The sequence below is a fragment of the Poecilia mexicana genome, unplaced genomic scaffold (genome assembly GCF_051168715.1).
Source record: "Poecilia mexicana isolate PSO_F unplaced genomic scaffold, ASM5116871v1 scaffold_11, whole genome shotgun sequence".
Taxonomy (NCBI): domain Eukaryota; kingdom Metazoa; phylum Chordata; class Actinopteri; order Cyprinodontiformes; family Poeciliidae; genus Poecilia; species Poecilia mexicana.
The window spans coordinates 5,010,211-5,038,056 of NW_028263380.1; the positions used below are offsets into that span (position 1 = coordinate 5,010,211).

Sequence of the window (27,846 nt, forward strand, 5' to 3'; positions counted from 1 at the left end):
CAAAGTAAAGACGATGATCTTCTCCTCCACTGCAGACGCTCCCTCCCTGGTTGTTCAGAAAGAGCCTCTACATGTACATTATTATAATACGAGTGTAATCGTATTTATTAATATAAACAAATATAAGCTGTAAATGTACGGATAGTGTAGACCTGATTTCATTTTACAACACTGCTATTGAGAGAGAAAGAGTGCATCTGTGTGTGTCTGAGTAATACTGAACTGACATCAGAGCTCTGCGTGTGTGTGTGTGTGTGTGTGTGTATGTGTGTGTGTGTGTGTGTGTGTATTTAGGGGGTTACTGTTTGAGTGTTCAGTGTTTTGTATTTGTATCATTCGCGTAACAAGAGATGCCTCAGTCTAGTTTCACTTTGTAACAATGTGAATGTGACCTCCACTCTGAAGCACTGAGTATTATTACCCTAACATGTTTGCTTTTGTGATCTGCTGGTATACATGATGTACAATCTGCCCCATGAAACAGCCTACTGTCGCAATTCTACTAGTGCTAAGCCTATATGATGGTTAGCTTGCCCCAAACAGCAGAGCTGACAGTTTGTTATCTAGTTTTGAGGAGATGGAGGTGATAAAGAAGCAATACTGTGTCACAGTGCCACCTAGTGGTCGGAAGAAAATGGTCACGTCTGGAAGCAGTTCAGATGCTGCATATTCCCTGTTTCAGTACATGATAAACCGCCTTGGAGATCAAAGTGAAAAGCATCCTCCATTACAAGAGATTGTTTTATATAACTAACAGCCATATTTATTCCCCTCAACATTACGGTATGAACAAATAGCATGGTTAATGTTGATCAAATAAAGCCCAATGTGGAAAAAATGTAAAGCTACGTATTTGGAAAAAAAAAATTTAATTGACTTAACATTTTTTATTTTTGTATGAAAAAGGCTGAAAAAAAGAGTCGGACTTATTGGCCAATTTTTCAGCATTACCTTCTAATCAAATTAAGAAAAAGCGACTCAAATCTGTCAACTAAACTACAACCCCTTTTAATGCTAGGACTGTTTTAAGGTTTTATTGTGGTTTTAGCTGTAACAGGAAGCATCTGTCAACAGCAGGCAATGCTTCTTACTATCCAAACAGAATAAAATTGTTGGCTTCATGCTTTTAAAAATGTTTAAGGAGGTTGGACTGAAGCATCTTCAGATGGGTTTTAAATTTGCCTTCTTGGTAAGCTAAAAGTTTACTTAAGACACATTTTATTTCCTGATATTTAGCTAGGTGTGATTTACACCAGGATGCTGTTAGTTGTTTACACAAAAGTTTTCCCACTTTACAATCATTTATAGATCAGTATGCAGTTTTTTTGTTTTTGTTTTGTTTTTTTAAATAACCTCACATTCCTATCAAGTCTTATTCTTCTCTGCTTTGTGTATTTTTTGTGGCAGCACCACATATAGGCCTGGATATAGAACTACAACATTTAGAATTATTATTTCACACACGGGGAAAAAAGACACGTCTAAAAATTATGCTGTGTTTGCGAGGAACTTCTTAAGAACAACATAAGCAAAAATCATTCTAGAAAAGAAAAGCAGTTTTTATGGTTATTAAGTATTTAGATAAATATTTCTTTAAAAATCCTGCAGCTTGATTTATTATCCTACTTAGTTTTCTCTCACTAAAATTCCAAATCCCTGTTTAGATCAGTTGAGTCCAATTACAGCAGAGATGATCAAACCAAAATAGAGTCACATAATCAAATTTTCAAGACAGTTTTGAGTACTGTAGCTGTGTGACAGACACGTATACAAAGATAACCAGAACTTCAAATGTACAGTACAGTTATAAGGGATTTATTAGAAGCAGTCAGTATCTTGCCTGCAGTAGATTACTCTATTTGTGTTGTGCTTCTGTTCAAATCCAGATTAGCTGACCCTGAGGCTAAAGTTAATGGGCTAATCTGAGAGGGGCCAAGACCAAAGCTGACTTTTACCTTCTAGATAAAACTCCACTCTCAAAAACATCAAGGATGTTTATGTGAATGCTTTTTACAAACCTTTAAACTATCAACAGGTTTGCTTTAACCGGTATTCACAAAAAAAAAATTATGATCATTTGTATAGAAAGTGGAGGTTGGAGGCAGTGCACCACCAATAATCTTCCAGGGTGAAACATATACTGAGAACAGAAGATATTATTCATTTCCAGTCAGTATAAAAAATAAATAAAATAGCATCAACTACCGTTGTAATATTTAGCATTTTGTTACTTTACTTTTATATCAGAGTTATTCTGTCTGAAAATGCTAGCAAGAATTAAACATGGCAAGATAACTGATGGCGCATTTTCTTTCACCTCCATTTTCCATTAAATAATCATTGCTACTGCAATTAAGTGTCAAACATGAAGATAGTTTAAAGGCTCTGTTAATATTAAACACATGAACATGACAGTAGAATCAGAGTGTCACTTGAAGCATGAAATAATTGCTGCTTTAGCTTTTGTTTGCTGTTTATACCAGTAAATAAACACCTGCCTGTATTATTTGTTTATATAATTTACATTTGCATTAAATATTATAAGAAATTGATCTGGCAGACAAACTAAGATGAACTCAATGACATAGGTTGTGTTATTATTTGCCCGTCCCTCTGCCTTGCTGCCTCCCTTTGTGCCATTTTGAGTCTCTACATCATTGGCACAGACACGGTTAGTCATCCAATTTCACATGTGCCGGTTTGCTGTAAAAAGCTCTGATTGGAACAGATCGGCTCACACAGTAGATCCACAATGTTTCTGTCTTCACTCTGTTGTGTTGATTAGACTTCATCCACTCTAATTAAGATTCCTGTACACACACCCCCACACAGCTGCAGATCATATGGAGGTTTTTATTTGACGCATGACCCGGTTCAGAATGTTGGTGAGAAAAGTCCATCTCTTATGTGCCAACGATGGGAATGGCATTGACCGACTGTGTGGAGCTCATTGTGAATTGCTGATGTACTTGTTACATGTGATGCGGTTCTAAACAGGCACCTTAACCTCTGTGATACAAACATAGGTTGTTGTTTTTTTTTACTTTTCTTCTTAACAGGGAATCATGTCCGCTCTGTTGTTCAATATAACTATACTCTTCAACTTCTCTCTATGATGTTTATGTAAATCTGTCTGTGTCCTTTTTACTTTTATTTGGAAATCTTATTAGAGTCCTAGAACAACAACAACAAAAACATTGTAATTATTTTTGTTACATAGAATAAAACATAAATGTCAAGAGTGACGTATGTTTTCCTCTCGTTGAGTGTCGATGCGTCGGAAACCGCTCCGAGGCACGCGCACAAGAACCGACTCAGAGCTAGCATGAGTCACCGCGGCATCGGGTCGCGTGGCGCAGCGCCCCGTGTGGGGAGGCTTTATTCTCCGTCGCGGCTGGCCCGGACGGGTTCGACTCCCGACCTTGGTACCTTTACCGTATGTCTTCTCCCGTCCCTCTACCCTCTTTCTAAAAAGCTATTAGCCGGCTTAAAAACAAGCATGAGTCATCTCAGTGATGATGCCACAGTGCTGCAGTGATGTCACCCCTAAACGCTGTTCCCATGGTAACCGTGATGGAGCCACGAGGCAAGGAGACGAGCCACACAAACCGTGTTTGCTGCACATATATACGTGGAAGCAGAAGGAGCGGTGAGATGTAATGTGGAAGGTAATCATCCCTCCGGTGATGGTTGACTCTCATTAACTAGACAGAAGCGGAGGAGTAACGAAACAGAGAGATGACTCACCAGAAGTGCCTTAATAAATTACTTTAGTTTTATTTATGAAGGTGTAAAAATGAGTATACCTCAAGAAATCCAGCACAGGGCTCAATTATTGCAGCTTCTCCTTTATACAACTTCCCAACCCGCCATTTTTCCCCTCTCTTTTTCCATTGCACATTCCCTAAGCCCTCCATCACGGATCAATAAAAATCTATTTTGAGCCTCGCCGCATCAGGCTTTTCAGCTCAGTGGAAAACCAAACACCACAAAAGCACACACTGTGGCCACAAGCAGACGGAATCCATGAAGCGCCAGAGCAGCAAAAGGGTGCAATGCGTGCAGTGGCCACAGGGGGGCGCTGCATGCTAAATGCGCCCCCTCATCTCTCTACCTGCCTCCTTGTCCACCACCTGCACAACAACTTGTCTGTGACATTTTTAACACAAAAGCTGAAAAAAGGAGACCATGTAAAGGTCAGGTGTTCAATTCCCTCATGTCAGATTCATATTCACATAACAAGCTAAGAGAACAGAGAGAGAAAGATATGAGGATGCTGAACACACAGGAAGTGAATGTTACAGTTAAAAAAAAAAAAAAAAAAAAAAAAAAATATATATATATATATATATATATATATATATATATATATATATATATATATATATATATATATATATAGTATACCTGAAGCGGCTAGAGTTTGTGTAGCAGCCACTGCTGTTTACACAAATGCAAAAACTTCAGACATGCTGGAACAACTAATTCACAAACTTCAGTGTATTTTCTTGGGGTTTTGTGTGATGGTACAATACAAAGCAGAGTATAACTGTAAAGTGGATGTGTTTCATAAATCTGTTTTACAAAACCATCTGAAAAGTGTGAAATGCATTCATATTCAGCCAGGACTCTGTCATGATGACACCTGCAAACCATTTTTGGGGGGGATAAGTCTAACAGCATTGCATATGAATAAAGACTATTTTTGTCCAGTATTCTTTGCAAAACAGCTCAGTCTCAATCAGGTTGGATGATCATTTATGTGAAAATGTAATTTTACGTCACGCATAAAGAGCTGAAATCTGTAAATAAAACAAAGACAGACTGCCTGTTATAATATACGAAGCTGTTGTGATGCTAGCACAGAAGCTAACATGCAAAATCTTCCTTTTATTGACTTGATTTGATGAATCGCATTCAAGGATACAACACACGGGCAACAGAACTTTTCTACAAGTCATTTTTTGTTCATTCTTCTCAGTATATAAGACAAAATGACAACAGTTAAAAAAAATGAAAATCCAGCATCATTTCAGCATAAACTTGGACCTGATTGTGTTACTACTGATCTTCCACTGTATGTAAAGCAGATATGAGATCTGAGTGGAAAGACCTCACTAAATCACTGGGAAAATGCTTAGTCAAGTTAAATAAACATGAGTGCAAACCACTGAGGCACAAAGCTGTAGCAGAATTCAGCATGCATGGCTAATGGCTCTAAGTACAACCTTTTTTTTGATGAAGGGTACATCCATTATCTGCCACCTTTAGGCTAATTTATTCCCAATCCCTGATCTGCCCCTCCCTTACTGGCTTTCATACTCACCAGAAGAGCATCTTTTTCCATAACCAAGTTTTGCTTTGTGTTACTTGGGGTTTGACTTTTAAGCATAATAATAAAGTATTTTTTTAATTGAATTGAATAATTCACAAATATTCTTGAGAGATGTGGACATACCAGGAGCTTTTCTCCAGAAAACATCTCACTTGTCTATTGAGGCAGCTTCCAATGGAGCTTAATTGTTAGAGTTACAAAATATCAATAATATCAAAACCAAGTTGATACCAGTATCGGATGGATACTAGTATGGTAAGATCCATACTCTAGTTTCAAAATCCCTCTTGAAATGTAAGTTTTGCTTTGTAGTTTTTCAAGTCTACCTCAAAAAAGATTTTGTTTAGATTTGTTCTCAAGTGATAATTTTTTTACACTATTTATTTAGGGAAAATATGCACATAACTCTGTTTTTTTTCTATCTTATCCTGTTTATTCTATTTAAAGTATTTTGGAGAAACCTACAAACTTTGTCCAAATTCTATCCCAGGTTTTAGCAAAACAAATTAAAAGGAAAAACCACAAAAACACAGAAAAGATCAGAAGTTCAGGGATTCATCAAACTTAATAAAAAGTATCGGTATCAATATTGATATAGGTATCAGTATCAGCGATACCTGCCCTATATTTACTTGGTATAAGATCACCAAGTAAATACAGGGCAAAATTCACAGTATTGTATACCTCTATTAAATAATCATACATGATGAAATATATCAACTTTTGACAAGCACAAACAAAACTGTAGGTAAGACTTGCATTAAGCTCTACCAAATTGAAACTAGTACAATAGAAGAGAACAGGATGTACACTTACTGTAGTATCTACCAAATGTTTAATATAATCAACTTTTATTTAGCCAAACGTTGCACAAAAATAATAATACAAATCATGCTTTTAAAGGTCGTTTTACTCTGCAAAAGGAATGAGGTGCTAAAGAGTGTTATTTTTAGAGGAATAAAAACATGGAACTAACTTCATCTGTTATAAATGTAACAAATACTGGAACTTTTAAAAGAGCCTTGCTTAATAATTTTAGCGTATGAAGTGTTATACTTGCATATTTATGACTGAATATGCTATGTTATTGTAATAAATTGGTATTTTTTTATGATGTGGACAGCAAGGGGAGCAGCAACGGCTATTGGGGGAATCCAAGTAAACAAACAAACTGGAAAAAAAAATAAAAAATTACATAAAGTCTTAAAATCATTAAAACAAAACAAATAATCCACTTGCCTCTTGAGCGATGTCACGGCTATTTTTATTGCGCCTGAACTTCCCATGAGCCTCTTAGGCTAAACTGCACCGTCAACATGAGGTCAGCGGAGGCGGGGTCACGCTGAATAAGGAAGCGGGCCTCTGATTGGTCAGCAGCGGAGGGGAACAAATCAAACCAGGGAGCAGAGAAAGAGGGAGAGAGAGAGTGATTGAATGGGACAGAGAGTTACAAGATGGGAAGGGGTTGGAGTGAATGGGTTGTTGGGGGTTGAGGGGGTGAAGGGTAGAGGAGGGTGGAGGGGGGCAGTGAAAGAGAGAGAGGTGGCAGCAGATGGAGCACCGCACAGCCTGAAACACTTTGACCAGGGACAGGCAGAATGCATGTCTGCCTGCGTCTGCGTGCGGTCAAACTGTCACCCAGGAGGGACTGAGTGTGGGATAATAACTGTGAAGCGTCTTTCATGTCCTCTGGATTGGATACTGAGAGCAGTAATCCTCTTGGGAGGGGGAAAAGAGAGTAAAAAAGAGGCTGGGTACGGGGCAGAGAGCACGAGGAAGAAGAGGGAACTCTTCAGTGGGATTTAAGGGCAGGTGCAAGCAGATCTCTCGTGTGCACATGAACTTTTGGTCCTGACGTATGTGAGCGACAGAAGGAGGACATTTTTGTTTATTTAGTTTCACCTTCTTCCTTTTTTTCCTTCATCTTCTTCTTGTTTGAGAGGAACACAGTGTCCCGGTTCTTTTTTCCAAAGTAAGAGTGTGGTGGTTGACAGCTGTGGAGGCTCAGACAGAGGGACTGTCTATGGTGAAGATGAGTCTGGACGCCGTACAGGTGATGAGCGGACAGGTCAAGGAGCTCAAAGTTTCCCCTTCGTCCAACGGAGATGCCAGAGGCTCCTGGGAGGGGAAAGAGGAGTTCGACCCCAGCCAGCTGGAGCTGACCGCCAAACCAAAGCCGGTGAGTGTCACAAACCGTGGTAACAGTTTGGATTGGATTCTGTTCCAATACAATCATCCCTCTATGCTCTGAAGCGCCACTTTCTGCAGGTAATGGTTTAAAAGAAGATGTACACCTGCCAACGTGTTGGTTTGTCTTAAATCGCGGCGGTTGGATGTTAAGGCCGGGACTTGGGACATTGTGTATCAGTGAGTCTGCAGGTGTCAGTGACGGCCTCTTACTCCGTTACAAACCCACCGCCAGTGGAATTTCAGACGGGCACACCCAGAGACTTACTTTAACGCGTGATCGGTCGTTGGGCTTCTCAAACGTCATGTTTACAGGTTCAGGTCTGCAATAAGCAAATTTGTTGTATTTTCTTTCCACTATATAACATTTTTATTTTCGGTAAAGACCACTAAGAAAGTTGAATGTAAATTTGATGACTTCATTACTTTTCATACCTCAGCAAATATGTGTCTCCTTCTCTTAAGAATAGAATGAATATATGTAAATATTAACCGTAGATAGATAAATTACACCGTCTCCCTTCAATGAACTGATTCAAGCTAGAGTTCGATAATTGTTTTATTTTTTTCTGAAATATTTTGCCCATTTGTAGGCTTTTATGTTTTACAAAATAAGGGTAAACACAATGCTAACCCTAATTAGTTTTTAAACATAATGGTTAATTTATGCAATGTAATTTCAACTGTTCAAAAAGAAAAAAAAATGTAATATTGTGAATCTCCTAAACATCTACCTGACAGTTGTCTGTTTTCTTTTTTGTGAATGTGAAAAAGTAATTATTTCTAGTTTTAAAAGAAAACCTTCTCAGATATAAACTTAATAATCAAACTTTATTTCAATAGTATTAAGTGGTCTGCAGTAGTGTTGTGATTGAATTCTACCTAACTCACTCACCAACAATCATTTTACAGATTCCACAGAATACCAGGGACTTTAGAGCAGGCTTGTTTCCACAAACCGTTGTCAAGCTAACAACAGTTAGCTTCAAATCAGGGTTTTTGCAAAGCTGTAATAATATTCATAAGTAGAAGAAGAAAGGTTCTTTCCTTAATTTCTGACTTGGTACACAAATCTACAAAACATATTCAATAAGCATGTTTCTTGCTCTGCTAAAGGTCTTTAAACAGAAAGATGTTTGCTAAGATGCTAGGCTAACACTAGCTTGTTTCTCTGTTTTGACCACATGACTTTTTGACCTGTAAAATGTTTCCTTTGTAAATTCTAGTTTGTAGACAAAACTAACAGAAATACATATTCTATAAATTCAGCACATTATTGTCAATATGGTGTAATTATTATGACCAGGTAAAGCAGGTGGACTGCGGTCAGGTCTCTCTCACATGCCTGTCACTATGCTACTGCCTTTGCTAACTTTCAAAAATGGTTATCACCTAATTTTTTAGCAGTAATTTTACTTTTAGTGCCATTTAGTGAGAAAATATAAAGATGATTTTTTTTAAAACTTTCTTTGGTGGAAGCTGTGAAGCTGAAGTTTCAGTCACAGTTCTGAGAACCTTCAGGGAAGAGAAGCTGCGACCCACAGGTTAGCACGGGGAGCTGAAGTGTCGTAACCAAGGGCTTAGTGCCGTTTTTGGCTTTGAAAGATATCAACATACTGAACAGGATGTACTGTTGTCTGTAGCACTTTTCAAGTCCAATTGAATAAGCCTCTAAGTCGTCTCTGGGCGACTCTGACAGGGATTCACTGTAGTCCTATTGTTAGTTTCATAAGCATGAAGCAGAAGAACAACAAATAAGTGTAGACTATAAAATGCAAAGTGGTATGAAGCTAAAAGTAGCTAAAAGCTGAGTAATCTGCTGGGTGAGGATTAGTGTATTTTCAGATGAACATGTAGGCCCACTGATGATTGTGCTAAAATATAAAACCACATATTATTGTATAACATCACTTTCAAATTCACATCAGCAGCAGCACAGAGATATTAATGCCCCTCTGTCATACAGTGTATACGTAACATCATTAGACGTCTAACAAAAAGCTCATTTTCAGATTGTGTTACATAAACAGAATGAAATATCTTAAATTTCCAAAAGTGTTATATAGCTACTCACATTTAACCTATCTTGCATCTAAATAATCTGCTACTTGCACATCAAAACAACAACAAGAAGACAACATAATTAAAGTAATAGTTCAACAGTTTGAATATACACTGCTTAGAGGGTAATAGTTTGCTTCATTATATTTTTAAGAGCTCCTTTAGAGGCACAGCAGTAAAATAAGTTTTATGGGTGAGACTGTACATTTAAAAACCAACAAGCTCTTATGCCTACAAAGTTTAGTATTTTCACTAAACTGACTTCCCAGAACACCCAAAGCTTTAAATTCAACACCTAATCTTAATTCTTAAAATGTAATTTTCTAATTTTGTTCAACAGCTAGATGTACTGTAGCACCAGTGCTAGCTTGTAAACAAGCAGGTATCAGAAACAACAGAAACAACGACTGAGATTCAGTTTAGCTAAGTTTATAACTTTTCTCTTATGTAACAGTCTTATAGATGAATAAACTCAAAGTGCTGCCATCTTGAAGACAGTTTGAGACATGGACAGAGATAAATAGTGGTTAGTTAGCCTTTAAAAGCTTAGACTGCTTTGTTATATAACATTTTGAAGTTCATTAGATTACATTTTTAAATGTGAAATTAAAAATACAAACATTTCTTTACTTCTTACCAATAACATTAATAAATTAAATAAAAGTTGACAAATAACCATTTTGTTTTTCTCTGTGACTTCAAAAAGCTACTTGCTAACTTACTGAGTTAGCAAGCAAGGCTAGCACTTTTTAAGTGATGAAAGGGGGAGCAATACTGCTGAGAAATATCATTTATGTAACTATAAAAGCTAAAAATATAAAGAACCACCAGTAGACTAAGCACAGCTCTACAACCTCGGCACTTTGTTGTCAGTTTAGGACGCGAAACAATGAAAGCTAACTTTTGGTTTGGCTAATACTTGAAAGACTCCTGTTTCCAGTGGCAGATCAGGGTGAAGAATATCCTTTATTCAAAACCATATGAGCATTATACATCAACTATTCACAACATAATGACCACATACAGCTGAACTAAATGATATTAAATATCTCTTCATCATGGAAACTATTTGTCAATAAGAAATATGAGGCGGTATGAGGAAAAAATGGGCAAGTTCAAGGATTTGAGCAAGTTTGACCAGAATCGCATAACTGCTGAAAGGTTCAGTTTTGATTCTGATGGGAAGGTGTCAGAACTGCACCATGTTTTGTTGTGTATGGGTTTTGTTTTTGTTGTGTAGCCTCAGCCCAGTCAGGGTTTTTCTGCCGAACGCAGATGGGAAGAACACGAGCTGTCAAGAGAAATGTTCTGCTTTGGTCTCTTTCACCTCCGTGCCATCAAGCAAAAACGGTTCAGGAAGACTTTGTCTATAAATTCCCCACATATTAACCAAACTGAATATTTGTGGGATGTGGTGGACAAACAAGTCCATGGAGGTCCAATCTTGTAGTTTACAGGACTTTAAGACATCTGGAGCTAAGAATTTGGTTCCAGATGTCACAGCACACATTAAGGGTGCATTCACACCAGGTCTGTTTAGTACACTTTAATCCAACTGTGGTTCATTTGTCTAGGAAGCCTGGTTCGTTGGGGAGATGTAAATGTGAATCGAAAACCCCCAGAAAAAATCAAACTCTTGTTCACCTAAAAATCCAGGTCTCTGTTCAAGTAAAGTGAACTCTGGCGCAGTTCGAATGCACAGATGTGAATGATATACTGACCAGAAACCACTTCCAAACCAGGTAATGAACTATAGCACAAGGCATCTAGCTCAATAGCACCAAAGCAAAAGCGTGACTCTAGTGGAGAGATGGCTTGTGGTCTCGAGCAACAAAGAAAAATCGTGCAACCGCTTAAATCCGACATTACTCCATTTAGTGAAGAAGGAAGTTGCGCTCATGTCTTCTTCTGGGATCTTCATTTCATGTCCGTTAGCTGTTCTTGGTGCAACGCCCCCCACTGGCGATGGAGTGAACAGGTTTTTCAAACTGTTGTGTGAAAGCGAACCACAGCAACTGAAAATGTAACAATTGTTTCAGTTTTGGTCCCCAGTCAAACCGAGTCTACTGGACTGTCAGGTATGAAAACTAAGAGGTCTAGTAGAGCCAAAACCACCTTGGCAGCAAAAAGGGAACCAAAGACTCTATTATGAAACAGCAGCTCATAATGTTATGCCTCATATGTGTGTCAAACCAATATGCAAAAGCCTTATGCTTTTAAAGACACAGATGTCTTTTTGTTTACAGAAAGGACTAAATTTGGATCCATTGTTGTAAACAATCCTTCAAAGTAAAAATCCAGTTACTTTACTTTATTCAGATACCTGACGTGAGGCTTGCTAGCACAGTGTTAGCTTTGCTGTAAGCAGTTGATTATTGTTACCTCTGAGTCATTTTGGCTTTGATTTTAAATGTTCCCTGTAATTAGGAAATTATTGTCTCCATATGAGCTATATCAGTGGAAGTTATGCTGCTGTTATCTCTGACGTTTTCCTTTATGATAAACTGCTTTAATTCTGGGAACAGAGTCACGTTACGGTGGACTATGAATAAAACACTTCCAAAGCAAGGTACGCTATAATAAGCAAAAGGACCACAGTGCCAGGTGTCCCAGTTTAGATCCGATATTTATCAGTGGTCTAACACTGTTTAATGTAGGATTTCTGTCATTCATTGGCTAACAAGATGTTTTTGTTTTGTTTTTTTTCAAAGAACACAATTCGGGTCAGATTTCAAACTGCTGTTTAGTGGCCGTGTGTACAGTCACACGCCAGTGTTCCCATGTCTGCCAAGACTTGGACAGGCTGCATCATCACTGGCCTTTACCTTATCTATAAATAACCACGGTCTGCACTCACCCAACTACTTTCTGCTCACACTCTCACCTCTTCACTCCCCTTCTATACTCCAGAATTTCTCTGGAAATGTGTGTCTTTGGTATGTAAAAAGAAAAAAGAAAAAAGAAAAGATGAGTCAATGACCAGGATTAAACACAGATGTCACAAATGTTCTGAGAGGTTTCATATAATGAGAACAGGGTTGGGTTTAACTATTGGAAAAACACTAACAAACAAAAAAATGTTCCTAATTTGCACATATAGTCGCCCTCTAACAGGGATCATAAGCTAGCGTTCAAAGCACAGTGGGTTTCTGTGAAGAAGAGTCCCGCGCCTGACGAATTCCCTCTGGGGTAAGGGAGCCCCGCTGGGGGAGCGGGCAGGCAGTTAACACTTCCAGTATCAAATCACAGCAAAGAACAGGACTCCGGCTCGGCCGTCACTCCCAGACTGTATGACATGTTATTCATAGAGTCAACTGAGTCTAACGGATAAACTGCACCAAAGGATTCGTACGTCCCGCTAATCTGTCACAAACCACAGCGTCGTCTGCAAACATGAAACTCTGAGGGTGATTTCACCTCCTCTCACTCTAAAAACTGGAGTTATCTGCAGAAAATGACAAAAAAAAAAGTTAACGTCTTCCAATAATAATAATAATAAATGTGCAATCTTCCTTCTGCTGAATAAAAACAAACTGTTATTCTGCTAAGGTGACAGGCAGACGGGCCCGGAAGGTGGAGGGAGCCGTGTTCTTCGTAAGTATGTCCCGTCATCACGTTGTGTCTGAGCGAGCATCCGTGCTGACCTTTCACCCCTGCGTGTTAACCTTTTGTGTAACGGCTGCATGATCACACACAGACCCGTGCTACTAACCAACCGCTTGACCCGATTCATCGTCACGTGTGTTGTGCTGATTTCACACTCTGAGTTAATGAAGCCTGTAATGTGTATGTACCTATGTGTCACTATGGCTGGGCAATCTGTCAAAATGGCACCAATGGAGCACATGCACAGAAAAACACTTTATGCCTTTGAAAGAAAAACCTAAATGATTTAGGTAAATGTATAGATAAACAACAATGTGGCATGAATTCATCTGACACCTGTTAATAAAAACCTGCCTTCAAAATGACTCAGTAAATATGACCTGTCTCTGAGAATAAAAGATTATTTGTAAAATTACAGCCATTCTGTCATGGCCTCAGAGGTTCATCCTAAATAATTCTGTCATAATAATCAATAAAATCTACTTACAAAATGTTAGGTTCAACACAAACTGGGTTTTTTTCTATTTACATGGTAAACAGAATCACATCGACTCAGTGATTTGTGCTCTAAGGAACTCTTTGTTTTACCCAAAGCTGTTTTTAATTTGCTGTAGTAAATAAAAATTGGCTAAATACACCAAGTGTTTTCAAATTAAGACTCACTTGGATCCTGTTTTTATTGCTGAAAATAGACAAAATATTTTTTTCAGTTTTCTATAATTGAGCCCAAAATAAGATTAAACTTTAAGCCTTTCATTTGACAAGGAAAATGTGCCAAAATCATTTTAAGTTCCTACAAAAAAAAAAAAAAATCTGAATATAATAGTTTGTACTTGTTTTATTGTTGAGTTGCTATATATTTAAACATTTATAATGTTTTGCCCCCCCCATACCCATGTATGTTTGAACTTTTTTTTTTGGCCCACCTGACAGAAAGTTTGGACACCACTGTAATAAATCAGTTTATCGCATGACGAAGAGCAGTAGGGTACATAATCTCCATTTACATGCTTGTTTGTTTTCCTTCTCTCTCTTTCTTTCTACCAAAGACTGGATGACAACAGTTTTCTCTGTCTCGATTGAGCCCTCTCTTGCTTGTTTCCTTAGTGTAATCAGGAGTGAACTTTTACGTCGGTCACTTGCCAGACAAATGTTCTTGTACCAAACAGTGTAGATGAGTAGCTGAGTTATTTAAATGGAGTGATGTTTGTTAAGCAGCAGTTTTGTCTGATTTCTCCATCTGAGACCAGAGGTACAAAATGCTTTATGTGGAAGAAAACACATCCATCAGAGTAGTGATGCTACATTAATTTGGTGTTGATGAATCCAACACCAAATCTTTTTGAAAGATTTCTTGCAGCAATTCAGTTCAGTTCAATTCCATTTTATTTATGTAGCTCCAATTCACGACAAATGTCTCGAAGAAAAAAAAAAATCATTAAATCACTAAATTAAATCATTAAAATTTTTTCATACATACATTCCAATGCATCGAGTCATTGACTAGCAGCAGTCACTCCCTATGGACCAGCACAAAGCGACACCAGGAAATCACTCCAAGCTTCCAGCAGAACCTGGAACCAGATGCAAAAACAACTGGGCCAAACACACAACCCTGTGGAACTCCACAAGTAATTCTGGAGAGTGAACATTTAGCGTTCACGTGAACAAACTGTAATCTGTCGGACAGATGAGACTCATAATCAATCATAAGCTCTCTATACTCATTCACTACACCAGACATCAGGCTATGCCGGCATTAAGGGAAATTAGTGACATTTTACAAAGACTAATGACTCTTATAACAGGTAAATAAATTGTTTTTCATATTCACCTGTTATTCCTTAAAATTGGTCGTTTTTCACCTTAAGGTTTATGTTTAGCTTTTGCTCAGATGAGTCCTGTCAAGGCCTTGTCTGTGTGTTACCAGGTAAGTGGGTAACATGTCAGTGGCGGCCGCATGGTGACGGATCACAGCTAAATGCATCAGCAGCAGCTCAGCGCTCAGCTGCGGCCCGTCTTTCACAATCGTGCTGAAACACAAGCAAGCAGACGCCTCAACACAGAGTCCCTGTCCTCACTACAGGAACACTCTGCTGTTTACAGACAATTATATCAGAGCAGGGCTGTTTTGTGCTTCCTGTTTGGATGAAACCCAGGTAGTAGACACAGAAAAAGGGCTGAAATTCAGCTTTACAACATAGTTGTTGGCAACAACTATATTAAAATGAGAACGACTACCTCAAGTTTTTTGTTAACTTCTGATAGATTTCTTTAGGCCCGAGCAGCTAAGCGCTGCGAAGGCCTATTGTAATTTGGTTTTGCTTTTTCATTGATCTTAAATCAACAGCAAAAATGATAAAAACAGTAGAGTTTATGATGATTTATTAACGGGAAAAACATGTATCCACACCAAGCTGGCTCTATATGCAAAAGTAAAAACCTTTGAACCGTAATAAGACCAAGCTGACATCAAGTATTTGTGTTAATTGCAGATTTGGTTTAATTCAGCCACTTTGGAGGTTTTCCAGCATGAACAACCTGATTAAAATAATCTTAAGACATTTCAATTGAATTTTCGTTCTGCCTTGAACTAGGCCACTCCACTCAAAAGCCTTTAGCTCAGTGTCCAGTGAAATTTGTCTAATCTCCGGTAAATTATTATATTTGAAAACTGCAACTTGTATTTACTGCAGTTATCTTTTTCACTGCACTTTATAAAATTACCTCCTCCTTAATAAAAAAACAAAAACAAAGGATGTTTACACTTATTGGTAGCTCCAGTGGCTGTCCACTTGAAGTCTAGCACCTTTTTCCAAGCAAAAGAAAAGATGTTACACCTTTGCTCTGATGTAACAGATCGTACGTGTGAGCCGTGGACAGCACACATGCACACACACACACACACACACACACGCACTGTGAGGCAAAGTCAAGCAAGCACAGCCACCAGTGTTCACCCAGTGGGTGCAGCTGTGGGCATTAATGCCTGCTGCCCTGGCAGGAATGTTGCCCTCAGCCTCCAAACAGCAGTGTAAACGCACACATCAGGTAACATGAGGACAGAATGGCATCCTGATCTTTCCTCCATGAGTCCATGGAAGGATTGGGATTTAGGAAAAGTTGAACATAAACGTGAATTAAATGCTTATTTGGTGGCGATTGTACATTTACAAAAACATACAAAGACAGTCAGATTTTGACACAACACATTTAAAAAGATCAAGATGTCTGCGATGTCTGCAGAGGGATTTTCAGATCTGTGTGCTACTTCTACATGTGACATTTTTAAAATTCTAATTTTCTCTACATGCCACCCAAATTGTTCTTCCCAGTTTTAACAAAGAAAAACTTCACTTCTTCATTTGTTTTTGTAAAATCTAGACATTTGCATGAGTTCTACTTTTATTTTGTTCCTCCAATTATAAATAGTTAATTTTATACATTAACCTTAAATGGTCGTGAGTGTCATTCTTGGAATGATATAAAAAAACATTGTTGATATAATAACAGTCACATTTTACCGCTTATAGCAACGTTTGCCAACCCTGGTCCTCAACACACACTGCCTGAGATGCTTCCTATACGTTTCCTTCATTACACCTGATTTCAATTGATGGCTGATTAACAGGCTTGTGCTGAACTGCAATCATTGGAATCAAGTGTGTTAAAGCAGGAAAACATGTAAAACATGCAGGGCAATGTGCCTTGAGAACCGGGGTTGGGAAACACAAGTTTATGGTACTTTATTGTGTTTTCATGAGTAAAATAATCTTGCAGGACATTTTGTGTGGAAATACCTCAACATTTCGGATGTAGTCGAAAGTTTGTAGTTTGACTGTCGCGGCTTGTCTGTAAGTTTGTTTTACTCAGCATAGCGTAGCGAGACAGACTGTATGGCCTCATCATCCACCATGAACCTGTTCCCAGCAGAGCTGTTCGCTCTTTTGGCAATTATCAGATGTCTTACATGATGGAGTTTCATTAGTCAGAGTTTTATATGCAACCAGAAGAATTTGTCTTATAGTCACTTCTAAATAAACATAGAAGAGAAATGGTCAAAAGGATATAATCAACCCGAAACACACTCAAACAGCCAGCTGCACACACTCGACAAACAGGATTTTAAGAGATCACTTGACCTGAACACAACTGAAGATCAGTGGACAGGACTAAATATGTATGTGCCAAATGTCAGACAGATAGGATAGATGGAGAGTTGAGGGATTTACATTGAAGGAGTACCAGGGTCAACCACCCAAATGAACAAGCAACCCCCCAGGGAAAGGATGAAGAAACGGTCGGGATGGAGAGACGTGCAAAGGCAAACTTAAAAAGAAAATTTAAATCTCAGGATGATTGAAGCCATTGTGCTAGTATATCTCCATTCATGTTACTTGTTTAAGATGTAATCACAGTAAAATGGTTTAAGTTATCCTGACCTGGAAAAGGGTAGAGTATCCTCTCTAGTTTGGGGATCAGTCCTTTTCCCAGGTGAAGTTTTAGTATCTGGGGGTCTTGTTCACACATGAGGGAAAAATGGAGCAGGAGATAGATGGAAGGAGACTGTTGACTGAATCGAAAGGCAAAACTTTTGATTCCCTGGTTGATCTACATTCATATCATCATGGTCACAAGGTTTGGCTAACAACTGAATGAACAGGACTGCAGATACAATCAACCTAAATGAGTTTCCGTCCTCAGATAATTTGGTCTACAAAGGGTTAAGGATAAAAAAAAACAGGGCTTACCCCCCAATATCTTCTGCCATGTATTATAAAATTGATAGAATGATTTTGTTCTTCTCCTTTTAGGTTGATTCTTACATTCACTCCACTCTCAACCCAGATCTCTGTTTTCCTTCAGCCGAAGCCAGAGAACGCCGTGACGGTGGCCGTCTCTTCCCGGGTCTTGTTTCGGACCGAGCGGGAGCAGAAGGTGTTCGAGCAGAAAGGAGTGGAGGAATACCTGAGATACCAAATCGAGCACGAGAACGAGCCCTTCGCGCCGGGACCCGCTTTTCCTTTCGTCAAGGTTAAAGATCTGCACAGATTTCTGGGGTGTGATGGCGTTTGAGTTGAACTTCTTCCAGGGTGACTGTTTCTAACGCCCCTCTGACAGGCTCTGGAGGCGGTCAACACTCGCCTGAGGGAGCTGTACCCCCAGAGTGAAGAACTGTTCGACATCGTCTTGGTGACGTACAACCACGCTCATGTTGGGATCCGGCTCATCAACACCATCAATCACCACAGTAAGTCCCACAAAGACGAACATTAATTTGAGCATTTTTTTCATCTGACAAACCGTAATCAACATAGTAGCTTTCACTGTTTAGTGCTAACAGTTAGCTAATCATGTCACTGCTCATGTTGCATCATTCTTTTAAATATAGGAAAAAAATAATCACATTTTCTGAGCTTTTGGTCACTACAGTAGCAGTTAACTATGAAATCTTCCATGTACATTTATCTTATTGAGAATAAGAGGCTACATACAATCTGTTTCTGCTTTTGTCAAAAGAGTAATTTACTTTCAAAGTAGGTGGAGTTTGGAAATCTTGCAGCTGAAAATGGAGGAACTGTCTTTCTTGTGAACAAGGGGTTGTCTTTCCTACTATTTCAAACATAGTAGATAACAGGAAATGTTGTTACATTGGGAATATGGAAAGGGCCCAAAAGCAGGTTAGCACAAAGGAAGCCATGGATGAGGAACAACAAACACTTTCTCCTTGCCAAAAAACTAACTAAAAAAAAGCAGCAGAGGCAAGAAACCAAAGAATACATAGCTGAGAGTAGGAAAAGCAACTTTCAGAGCAATAACTTCATCAGGAGTAGGAGGATGCCACTGACGGTATGCTCGGGCACAAAGAGTTTTCTCATGGTATGCTGTGATATATATTTTTCAAACAGATGTTTTTCCCGGTAATATGCAGTTTGTCATTTCCTGCTGCCATAGATAATTTGAAATGTTATCACTAGTAAAGGAAGTACTGACACATTACCTGAAAAACAAAAACACTAAGGAGGAACGGAGGTGAAAGTGACTCGCATGACTTCTGTCTCTGGTGAATCCCTTCTGCTGTGCAACTTTCTCAGTGTAGTTTGTGATTAAGCCCAGGGTCAGGGGCTAAGATTAGGTTTGGGTCTCGGGGTCATTATCCATTCATTATCTTCCGTTTAATCCGGGGTCGGGTCATGGCAGACAGACCCAGACTTCTCTCTCCCCAGCCACTCAGCTCACTTCCACAGAGGGAATTCCAAGGAATATCCCGACCAGCAAAGCAACATATTCCCTCCAGCCAGTCCCGGGTTTTCCTTTGGGTCTCTTCCTGGACGAAGATGCCGAACCAGACGCCCGGGTCATCTCAACTGAATCCTCTAGATGTGGAGGAGCATGGAAGGAAATCAAATCAAGGTCTGCGAGTGATGAAGGCCTATGAACATGGACTGGATGTTTCCACTGTGTCTGTCCATCAGTCTGTCCATCGTTTTTACCCACTAGTCCTTACAGGATCGTGGGAAGCTGATTGAGGACTCTTTGGGCACAGAGGGGGGTATTCCTTGGATAGACCCAATCCATCACAGGTCAACTCATAGACAGACAGGCCAATCAATCAAGTGTTAAGAATCACTTAGAGGTTCATTAAACCTCACATGCATATGTTTGGATCGTGTGAAAAAGCTTGATACCTGGTGAGAACCCATGCATGCAGACAGAGAACAAACTGTGCGAAACAGATGCTAGGTCAGGTTTTTATCCCAGGAACTTCTTGCTGCAAGGCAACAGGGCAACCAGCTGTGCTACTCTGCTGGGATGGATCCGAATACCAGATCTGAACATTGCACACACGACGATCAATCGAACGTACTTTTTTATCTGGACTGTGGGAGAAAACTAGAGGAACTTGAAACAAATCCACAGGGAGAACATGAAAAGTCCACACGCTACAGCCGAGCTTTTCTTGACCTGAGGAAACCATGTTTACCACTGCAGTCACCGCGGCAACCTGAATTTAGAGCCGTCCGTCTTCCCGTCAACTTCGACCGGTTCTCTGTCCCTGTTAAAGAGAACATGGACCACCACATGTTTCTGTTTCCACTTGTCAAAAACGTCTTAAACCACGTATCTTCACCATTCTAGATGTGGAGGAGCTCTGTTACTTACCATTCTTGAAACATATAATTTAAGTATATAATGTGACAAATTCCAAGGGGTATGAACACTATGTTGGGTACATTTCAGATGATCCAAAGGTTGTGTACTGAAGCTGACGCAAGTTGTGCTCAGAGATAAACAGCGGCGTGTATGGACAGCTGAGTGACTGGATCCTTCCCAGGGAAAATCTCAGACCTTCTGGTGACACTCTCCGCACAGACCGCTTCCTGTTCAGTTCCTCTAATGTTTTCAGATCCGCAGACCTTCAGGCCGGGTTAACTTCAGGATTAAGTCCCGCGGGACGGAAGAATAATCCAAGAGGCCCAAAAGACAAACAGCAACGAGCAAAGACACCAAGTACAGCAACGCACGGCTTCGCAGATGCTTTTATGTTTGATGTCGTTTTGGTGGCTCCCTTTGTGATGAAGCGCATGCATCAGTGCAATGACCTCTGACCTTCCCTTAGAAACAGTTTCTTCTCTTAATCCTGAAAAGAATCCAAGCATCCAGGAGAACGTGAAGCATAATCTGCTTGCAGTAAAGATTTTATGTTGTTTGAAAGAACATACAAGTGGGACTTATGTAAGTGTTTCCCAAGAAAACCTACATGTGGAAGCACGGAACAGATCCTGTGAGAGATGAACATAAACATCTAAAAGTCGGTCTTTATTGAGGCAACAGTCTGTCTTTGTTGTCCTGCTGATTTCCTGCTCTGATATGATAATGTTTTAGATCCTCTGAGCCAGCAAATGAATCCAAGATGAATGATCTGAAAACATTCATGCAGCCAGGAAACAAAAAAAAAAATTATGAATAGGACTTAATTCCTTTGAGTCCACCGCTCCGTTACTCGTCAGCCACCGGCTTTAATGATTTAGATTTTTTTTTTGTAATGCTTCTTTTTATGAATGTATGTTTTAGATTTCTAAGCATTGATATTATTATACAACTACAAAACCAGAGTTATCCTATATGCAGGGCCAAGGTGAAAGAGGTTGCACACTTTTCAGTGTTGGCAAAAAGTAATGATAAATTTACCTATTAAACTGTTAAAATATGAATAAATAGCAATGGCTGCATTCAAACATCTTGAAGTTACATATTTTTAAATATCTCTTTACATTGATGTAATTTGGCTTAATACAGATAAAACAGCTGATTTGATTGGTAAAATCATGTTTAAGAACACGCAGGCCTGTGATCTTGAAGGTTCTGTTTCTACAGCCTGACAGAAAAACTTTTGACTCATGTGTTAGAGATTTAAAAACATGAGAAATTCTGTGGTGATAAAATAAACAAAAATAAAGGGGTTTCTGGTGACACTATTTTTTTTTTAGATCTAAATTAAATAGAAATGTAAAAGCAATAGACAAAGAAAATACTCCACGAGAAAGTAAGATTTGCTTTTGGAGTTTTTTTTTTTTCCTTTATGTTTTTACACTTCAGCAACCTTTATACATGTATATTTATTATTTCTGAAGTTTGGATCGCATATTTAACATATCATGTTTTGTATTTTTAATGGTGCTTTTGCATATTTTTTCTAAGCCAGTTCATGATTTTGATCATAAAAAAGGACAAATACACTTTTCCAACCTGAGGGGTAATATCAGAACTGTGTTCACATGGCCCAGTCAAAGTTCAGACCTAAATCCTATTGAGAATCTGTGGCTAATGCTATCCACTTTGACAGAGTTTAATGTTACTGGATATGATATTCTTTATCAATGCTATCCTGTCACATCTCTCACCCTCATTAACCTTCTCTTACATTACGTAATATTTCTCTGCTTTCGGGTTCACTGTGCTCCTTTCTGAACCTTCTGCTCCTCCTAACTTCTTCTAAAACATTCCTCCTGACCTTCCTGTCCGTCTCTCCCGCTCTGCTCTTGTGAATATCCTCTCATTGCACCCGGGAGAGCAGATATGATCTAGAATCATGAATCTAGTTACTCTCTGTCAGTGTTCTCCCGTCGTTCTCCACATGCCGTGTCTGCTCTGCTCTTTCCATCGAGCAGCGGGTTAAGATCCCCGCACGACAAAAAATAAAAATAAAAAATGCAAACAGACACTTTGGACACTGTCCATCTTTTAAGCGCTTGTAAGTTTATCCATGTCTCCTGAGATTATTTATTTCCACTTCAGCTTCTGCACTAAACACAGACTCAGTCCTCACAGCCCTGTTGCTCAGCAGCATTTCATGTTAATAACCAATAATCCTAAAAATATTATTATTAAAATGTAATTAAGTTTATGTGATGCTTATTTAAAGGGGCGGTATTATGTAAATGTTATTCCCTCATCTAAAATGTAAGCTGAATGTTGCTCTGATTCTTTCATGAATGTTTTGGAAATCATTTAATCTCCCATGGCAACCATTCAGCTGAGCAAAACGCCTGGCTGTCAGAGCTGCAGTTTCCAAACTTCTGAGCTTTCAACCCCCAACTCAGCTCCTTCAGACTAGTCAGTAGCAATTAGCAAACACTCAATTGGTGGAACTGAGTATCGCTGTGCTCCTTATATGACCTACATCTCAGTGAAACGCTGGTATAAAAAAAAAAAAGGTTCTCAAAGGGTTAATAGGAGAGATGTTGTGGTGACTTCCTCAAGGCAGAGTTTCAGAAAGAGCAGGAGCTTTTAAAGAGACAGAGGCCCAATTTCAAGACATTAAATCAGGAAATAAAATTTCTCTTAGATCATATTTGATATTTATAGATTTTTTAAAACATAAGGTAACATAGTTACTTAACCATGCTATAAAATGACACTTAAACATAATACTGCCCCTTTAAGGAATGCTGACATTCAACTCCACGGTATGCAATGAAATAAAAAACCTTGCTGCCATTTGTTGGTCTCGTTCCCAGACTTATTTATCGAGAGGTTCTGTATGACTGGAGGAAGCAGTCCGATTGGCTACCTGAAGGCCTGGCACACCAACCTCTACCTGTCTGCTGACGCTGAGAAAGTCAGGGAGGCGCTGGCTGAAGGTAAGAACAAACCGCTGCACACACAACGACGAGAAGGCCATTTAGTCTATTAGGTTGATGATATGATGTTTAGAAGAGGCATGAGAAATTTTGATTTCCAGGTAACAATTCAAGTTGTTCTCCATTTTATGTAATCGATTACAGGAAAGCTGTGTTTTAATTTACTTATCTGCTGTATATCTGTATTCTATGGGAGCTCTGAAATCAGAAGAAGAAATTACATATATATATATATATATATATATATATATATATATATGGGTGATTCTATAATTGGAGATACATTTGGCACTTCAAGAATTGACAAAAAAAAACTTTTCATTTCTTAAAAATTTTCTTAGGTAGTCTATTGAAAAGGCATTAAACTTTAAAAAAATCTGTAATTGCCAAACATTAGCTACATATTTTATAATTTTTTCTCAGAAAAAACGTATATTTTGCGGTATGTTATGTCAACTCTGTTACGGACAATATAGACAGTGAGTGAAAAAAACAATAAATTCTAGCAGACTAAAATATTTTTATTCCATTACACCAAGTGTCCTACTACCCAAATACTTTAAATGGAGATGTTTTACTTAAAAATACATTTTAAAAAATCAAAAGATACTCAACTTTTTACAGAGTTGTTCGCATAGGGTCAAACGTTTTTCATTAAAACTCATTGAAAACCATCATTCTTTTAGAAATAAAACTGGTCAGTAATACTAAATCACAGCAGAAGTCAACCAACAATGTATATGGCGCTCTAGACAACAGTTTTCCTTTTATTTTTGTGAAAGTATGTCATAAACATGTCAACTCTGTTACCTAACAGAGTTGGTGTTAGTAACAGAATTGACAGGACCATAATAATTTAGAACTGAAAACTCTGTTATTGTCAACTCTGTTACCCTATTTGGTAACAGAGTTGACAATAACAGAATTGACAATTTCAAACATTTTTATTAAAAACTCCACTTGTGAGTAGAAATTGTGAAAAAACATGACACCACTGAGATAATGGTTTAAAAACCATTAAATAAACTTGTCTCTGATCAAAAATCTGTGGTATTTTTCTCATGATTCTTTGGTAACAAGATTGACGTTGAAAACGATAACACCTGGTGATTGTGATTTTTAAACTAAAATATTTCCCAGAGAATGGCACATAGACCTCTGTGTGTTTCAGGTCTTATCAGTAAAAGTAAATGACTTAATTTTATGCAGTTTATATAGCCGTAGAAGGCAATTTCCTAGATTTACAGGGACAAAACCATATGGTAACAGAGTTGACAAAAAATTCTCTGACACATATTTTTTCAAAAATAAGGGTATTTTGAGTTAATTTAATGTGATGTTGTTATTAAATTGACCTTTTAGGCAGTTTAAAAAAAGACAGAAAAAACAAATTCACCAAAGAAAAATAATAAAACATAGGTTTTTGCATCATTTTTCAGGTTAATAAAAAAGACATTACCCAACTCGGACGACAAGAAATCTTGGTTTTTCAGCTATATAAAACAATTTTAAATGTATTTACTTAAATGTTTTTACTTGTTAAATATTATGATCCATTAAAATGAGTAATAAATTATGAAAACATTTAAAAATTGAAATATTTTAATATACCAGACCAAAAATAATGACTCTGGACATCAAATGTATCTGCAATTATAGAATGACCCATATATATACACACACAAAAAGAATATTTGCTCAGAATATAGTCTGACCAAATTTTATTTTTGTCTTGACTTTAAAATTTATGTGCAAGAAAAACGGAAAAAAAAAAATCAAGATTAAAATATTTTTAAAGTAGTTTTTCTCTCCTTGTGGAACTTTCTTTTTTCCTAAAAGACAGGATACAAATTAAAAAGAGAATTATGTTGTGCAAAATTTTAAAAAGGTGCGTTTTTCTATTAAGTATTTCTGACTGTAATATATTTCTTCCATTTCAACAACCAACAAAGTGGAAAATATATTCTTTTTGTTTTTATGTCGTTTTTCTTCTCATTTAAATTCTGAAGGGCAAGTGAAAAAATGCCAAGTGATTCTGACAATGTTATTGTTTTTTATTTTCTTACTTTTAAATTACTTTTAAAGTCCTGACAAAAAGAAAAACTTGGCCTGATTTAGAACAAGGCTGATCAATAAAAAGTTTGCCCATTGCCTTTCAGGGCTTCCGTAGTATTCAGTTTGGTTCTCAGTAACATTTGCAAATGACCTTTTTGTTTACTATAGTTATGCTCTTTTTTTTTTGTCAATTCTTAAAGAATACTGTTCTATTTCTCTAACGCACTGCAAATGAACTGAACTTCCTTCAGCTGAGCGCCCAGTCCATCCCGTTTCTCTCTGTGTCTGCGCTCAGGCATCGCAGCAGCAACCATGTTCATGACGGAGAAGCTGACCGAGGTGTCGGAGTCTCAGCTGAGGGTGGCGTTCGATGGCGACGCCGTCCTGTTCTCTGACGAGTCTGAGCGCATCTTCAAGACCCACGGCCTGGACAAGTTCTTCGAGCACGAGAAAGAAAACGAGGACAGACTCCTGGATCACGTTTGTAAAACTTTCCTTACAGTTTCTGTCTCTGACATTGCTACAGAGGGAACCTGATGTTAAAATAAAAAAATAAAAAGATTGCTTTTTTAAAAGTATTTCCAACAAACTGTAGACAAACTTTAATCTATAATATATTATTTTTATAGAATAATATAAAAAAAACATTGAGATTCAGGTTATCTTGTGTGTAAATAGTGTGCTTGAGCTGCATTCTGTGATAGTCCGGTAGACTCGGTTCGATTGAGGACCAAAGCTGCAACATTCGTTACATTTTCAGCTGCTGGGGTTCACTTTCACACTGTGTCAAATTATCCAAATGGTTTGAAAAACTTGTTCCTCTCCTGGCCTGTGGTGGCGCTGAACCAAGAACTACAGTAGGAAATGACACAAAAACTTCTGAAGAAGACACTGAGCACAGCTTCCTTGTAAACAAAAATTTAGTAGCGTCAGATTTCAGTGGATGTAGGATTTCTTCTTTTGTCTAGGCAAAAGACCATGAGCCATTTCCGGTGCTAGCGCTAGACTCGCATGTTTGGTTTAGTTGTAATTCCCCAGAATGCCTTTGGTGTTGATAGCTTCCTGCTTTTGGAGTGGTTTTGAAGGAAAAGGTGGTTTTTCAGCCATATCAAAATGTGTGTATTTTGCAAAACTGCAATAGAAACATCTTTTTTTTTTCTTTTTTGCATCATGCCACTTTGTAAACAGCAGCAACATGGTTATTTGTAGGCACTGCATCAGTTAATCAGAAGTCGAGTTTGTGATTCGAATGTGTTGAGTCCATAGCTCTTTTGTAAAATGGCCGACTCCAATTTCCCCAAAACGCCGCATACGTAGCGGCTCCAAAGTAGAAAGAGTTTGACGCTCTGACAAATCCTTTTGTCAGAGCGTCTTTTCCAGACGTTGGCATCTGGATGAGACGCCAACGTCTCCTCTGATGGTTAACAGATGTAGCCACGGTTCAACTGTGGCTGAACTGTCACACAAGTGTTTACATCCTTAATTTTAATGTCTTTAATGTGAAAATAAGCTTATTCATGAGTAATGCCGTAATTGTGAAATTGAGTTTTTTCAACACTAGCAGAATATCTACTGTTAGCTTGCGTGATCCCACCTCCCCAAGTGAACCGGACATTCTAGCCAAAATGAACTAGAGTTTGATTAAAGTGGAACAAACAGGGCTGATGTGAATGCATCCTAAAAGAATACATAAGATGCAACAAGTTATCTTCTCTCCCGCTCTGCAGGGTCCCCTGAAGGGTTTCCTGGAGGCTCTGGGGAAGCTGCAGAAGAAATTCTACGCCAAAGGCCAACGCCTGGACTGTCCCATCCGCACGTACCTGGTCACGGCTCGCAGCGCGGCCAGCTCAGGGATCCGGGCGCTGAAGACGCTCAGGGCCTGGGGCCTGGAGATCGACGAGGCGCTGTTCCTCGCCGGTGCCCCCAAGGGCCCCATGCTGGAGAAGATCCGGCCACACATCTACTTCGACGACCAGATGTTTCACGTGGAGGGAGCGGCGGAGATGGGCACCGTCGCCGCGCATGTTCCTTATGGGATTGCACAGAAATATAACAGCCAGCAGAAGATGAGCTCAGGGAAGTAAAAAAAAAAAAAAAAAAAAAAACTTGACAGCAACAAAAGACGGGGGCAATATCTTGGAGTGGAAGAGAAGCTTAACTTATACTGTTAAATGTTTGCAAAATGCACTAAGGTCAAGGAGAGGTCTGGAACCCAAGGTGACCTGGAGGCCAACATGACTGTCCCCTGTAAAACCCAACGCCTTAGTGAGCCGTCTGCTGGAGATTTAGGAAATGTTGCCCTGCATAAGACAGCAAGTGTTTCATTGCCACTATAAATGCACTATTTTTCACTCTCCTTCTTGACTTCCTAAGAAAAACAACCCGCCTGTACAAAGATGCAACGCATCACTGTAAGTAAACCCCTTACACTGAATGTTATTGAGCTATAAGCACAAA

General features: G+C 38.6%; 1 protein-coding gene across 1 annotated transcript; it reads left to right on the top strand.

Annotated features, from left to right (window-relative positions):
• Window positions 1–6,206: 6,206 nt before the first annotated feature.
• Window positions 6,207–27,494, top strand: nt5c1aa (5'-nucleotidase, cytosolic IAa). Its single transcript, XM_088010095.1, has 7 exons — window positions 6,207–7,514; window positions 13,133–13,177; window positions 18,056–18,223; window positions 18,311–18,440; window positions 23,212–23,334; window positions 25,685–25,869; window positions 27,117–27,494. Exons 1-7 carry the CDS (start codon window positions 7,359–7,361, stop codon window positions 27,471–27,473), a joined length of 1,164 nt encoding a protein of 387 aa, XP_087866221.1. The 5' UTR covers window positions 6,207–7,358; the 3' UTR covers window positions 27,474–27,494.
• The last annotated feature ends 352 nt before the right edge of the window (window positions 27,495–27,846 follow it).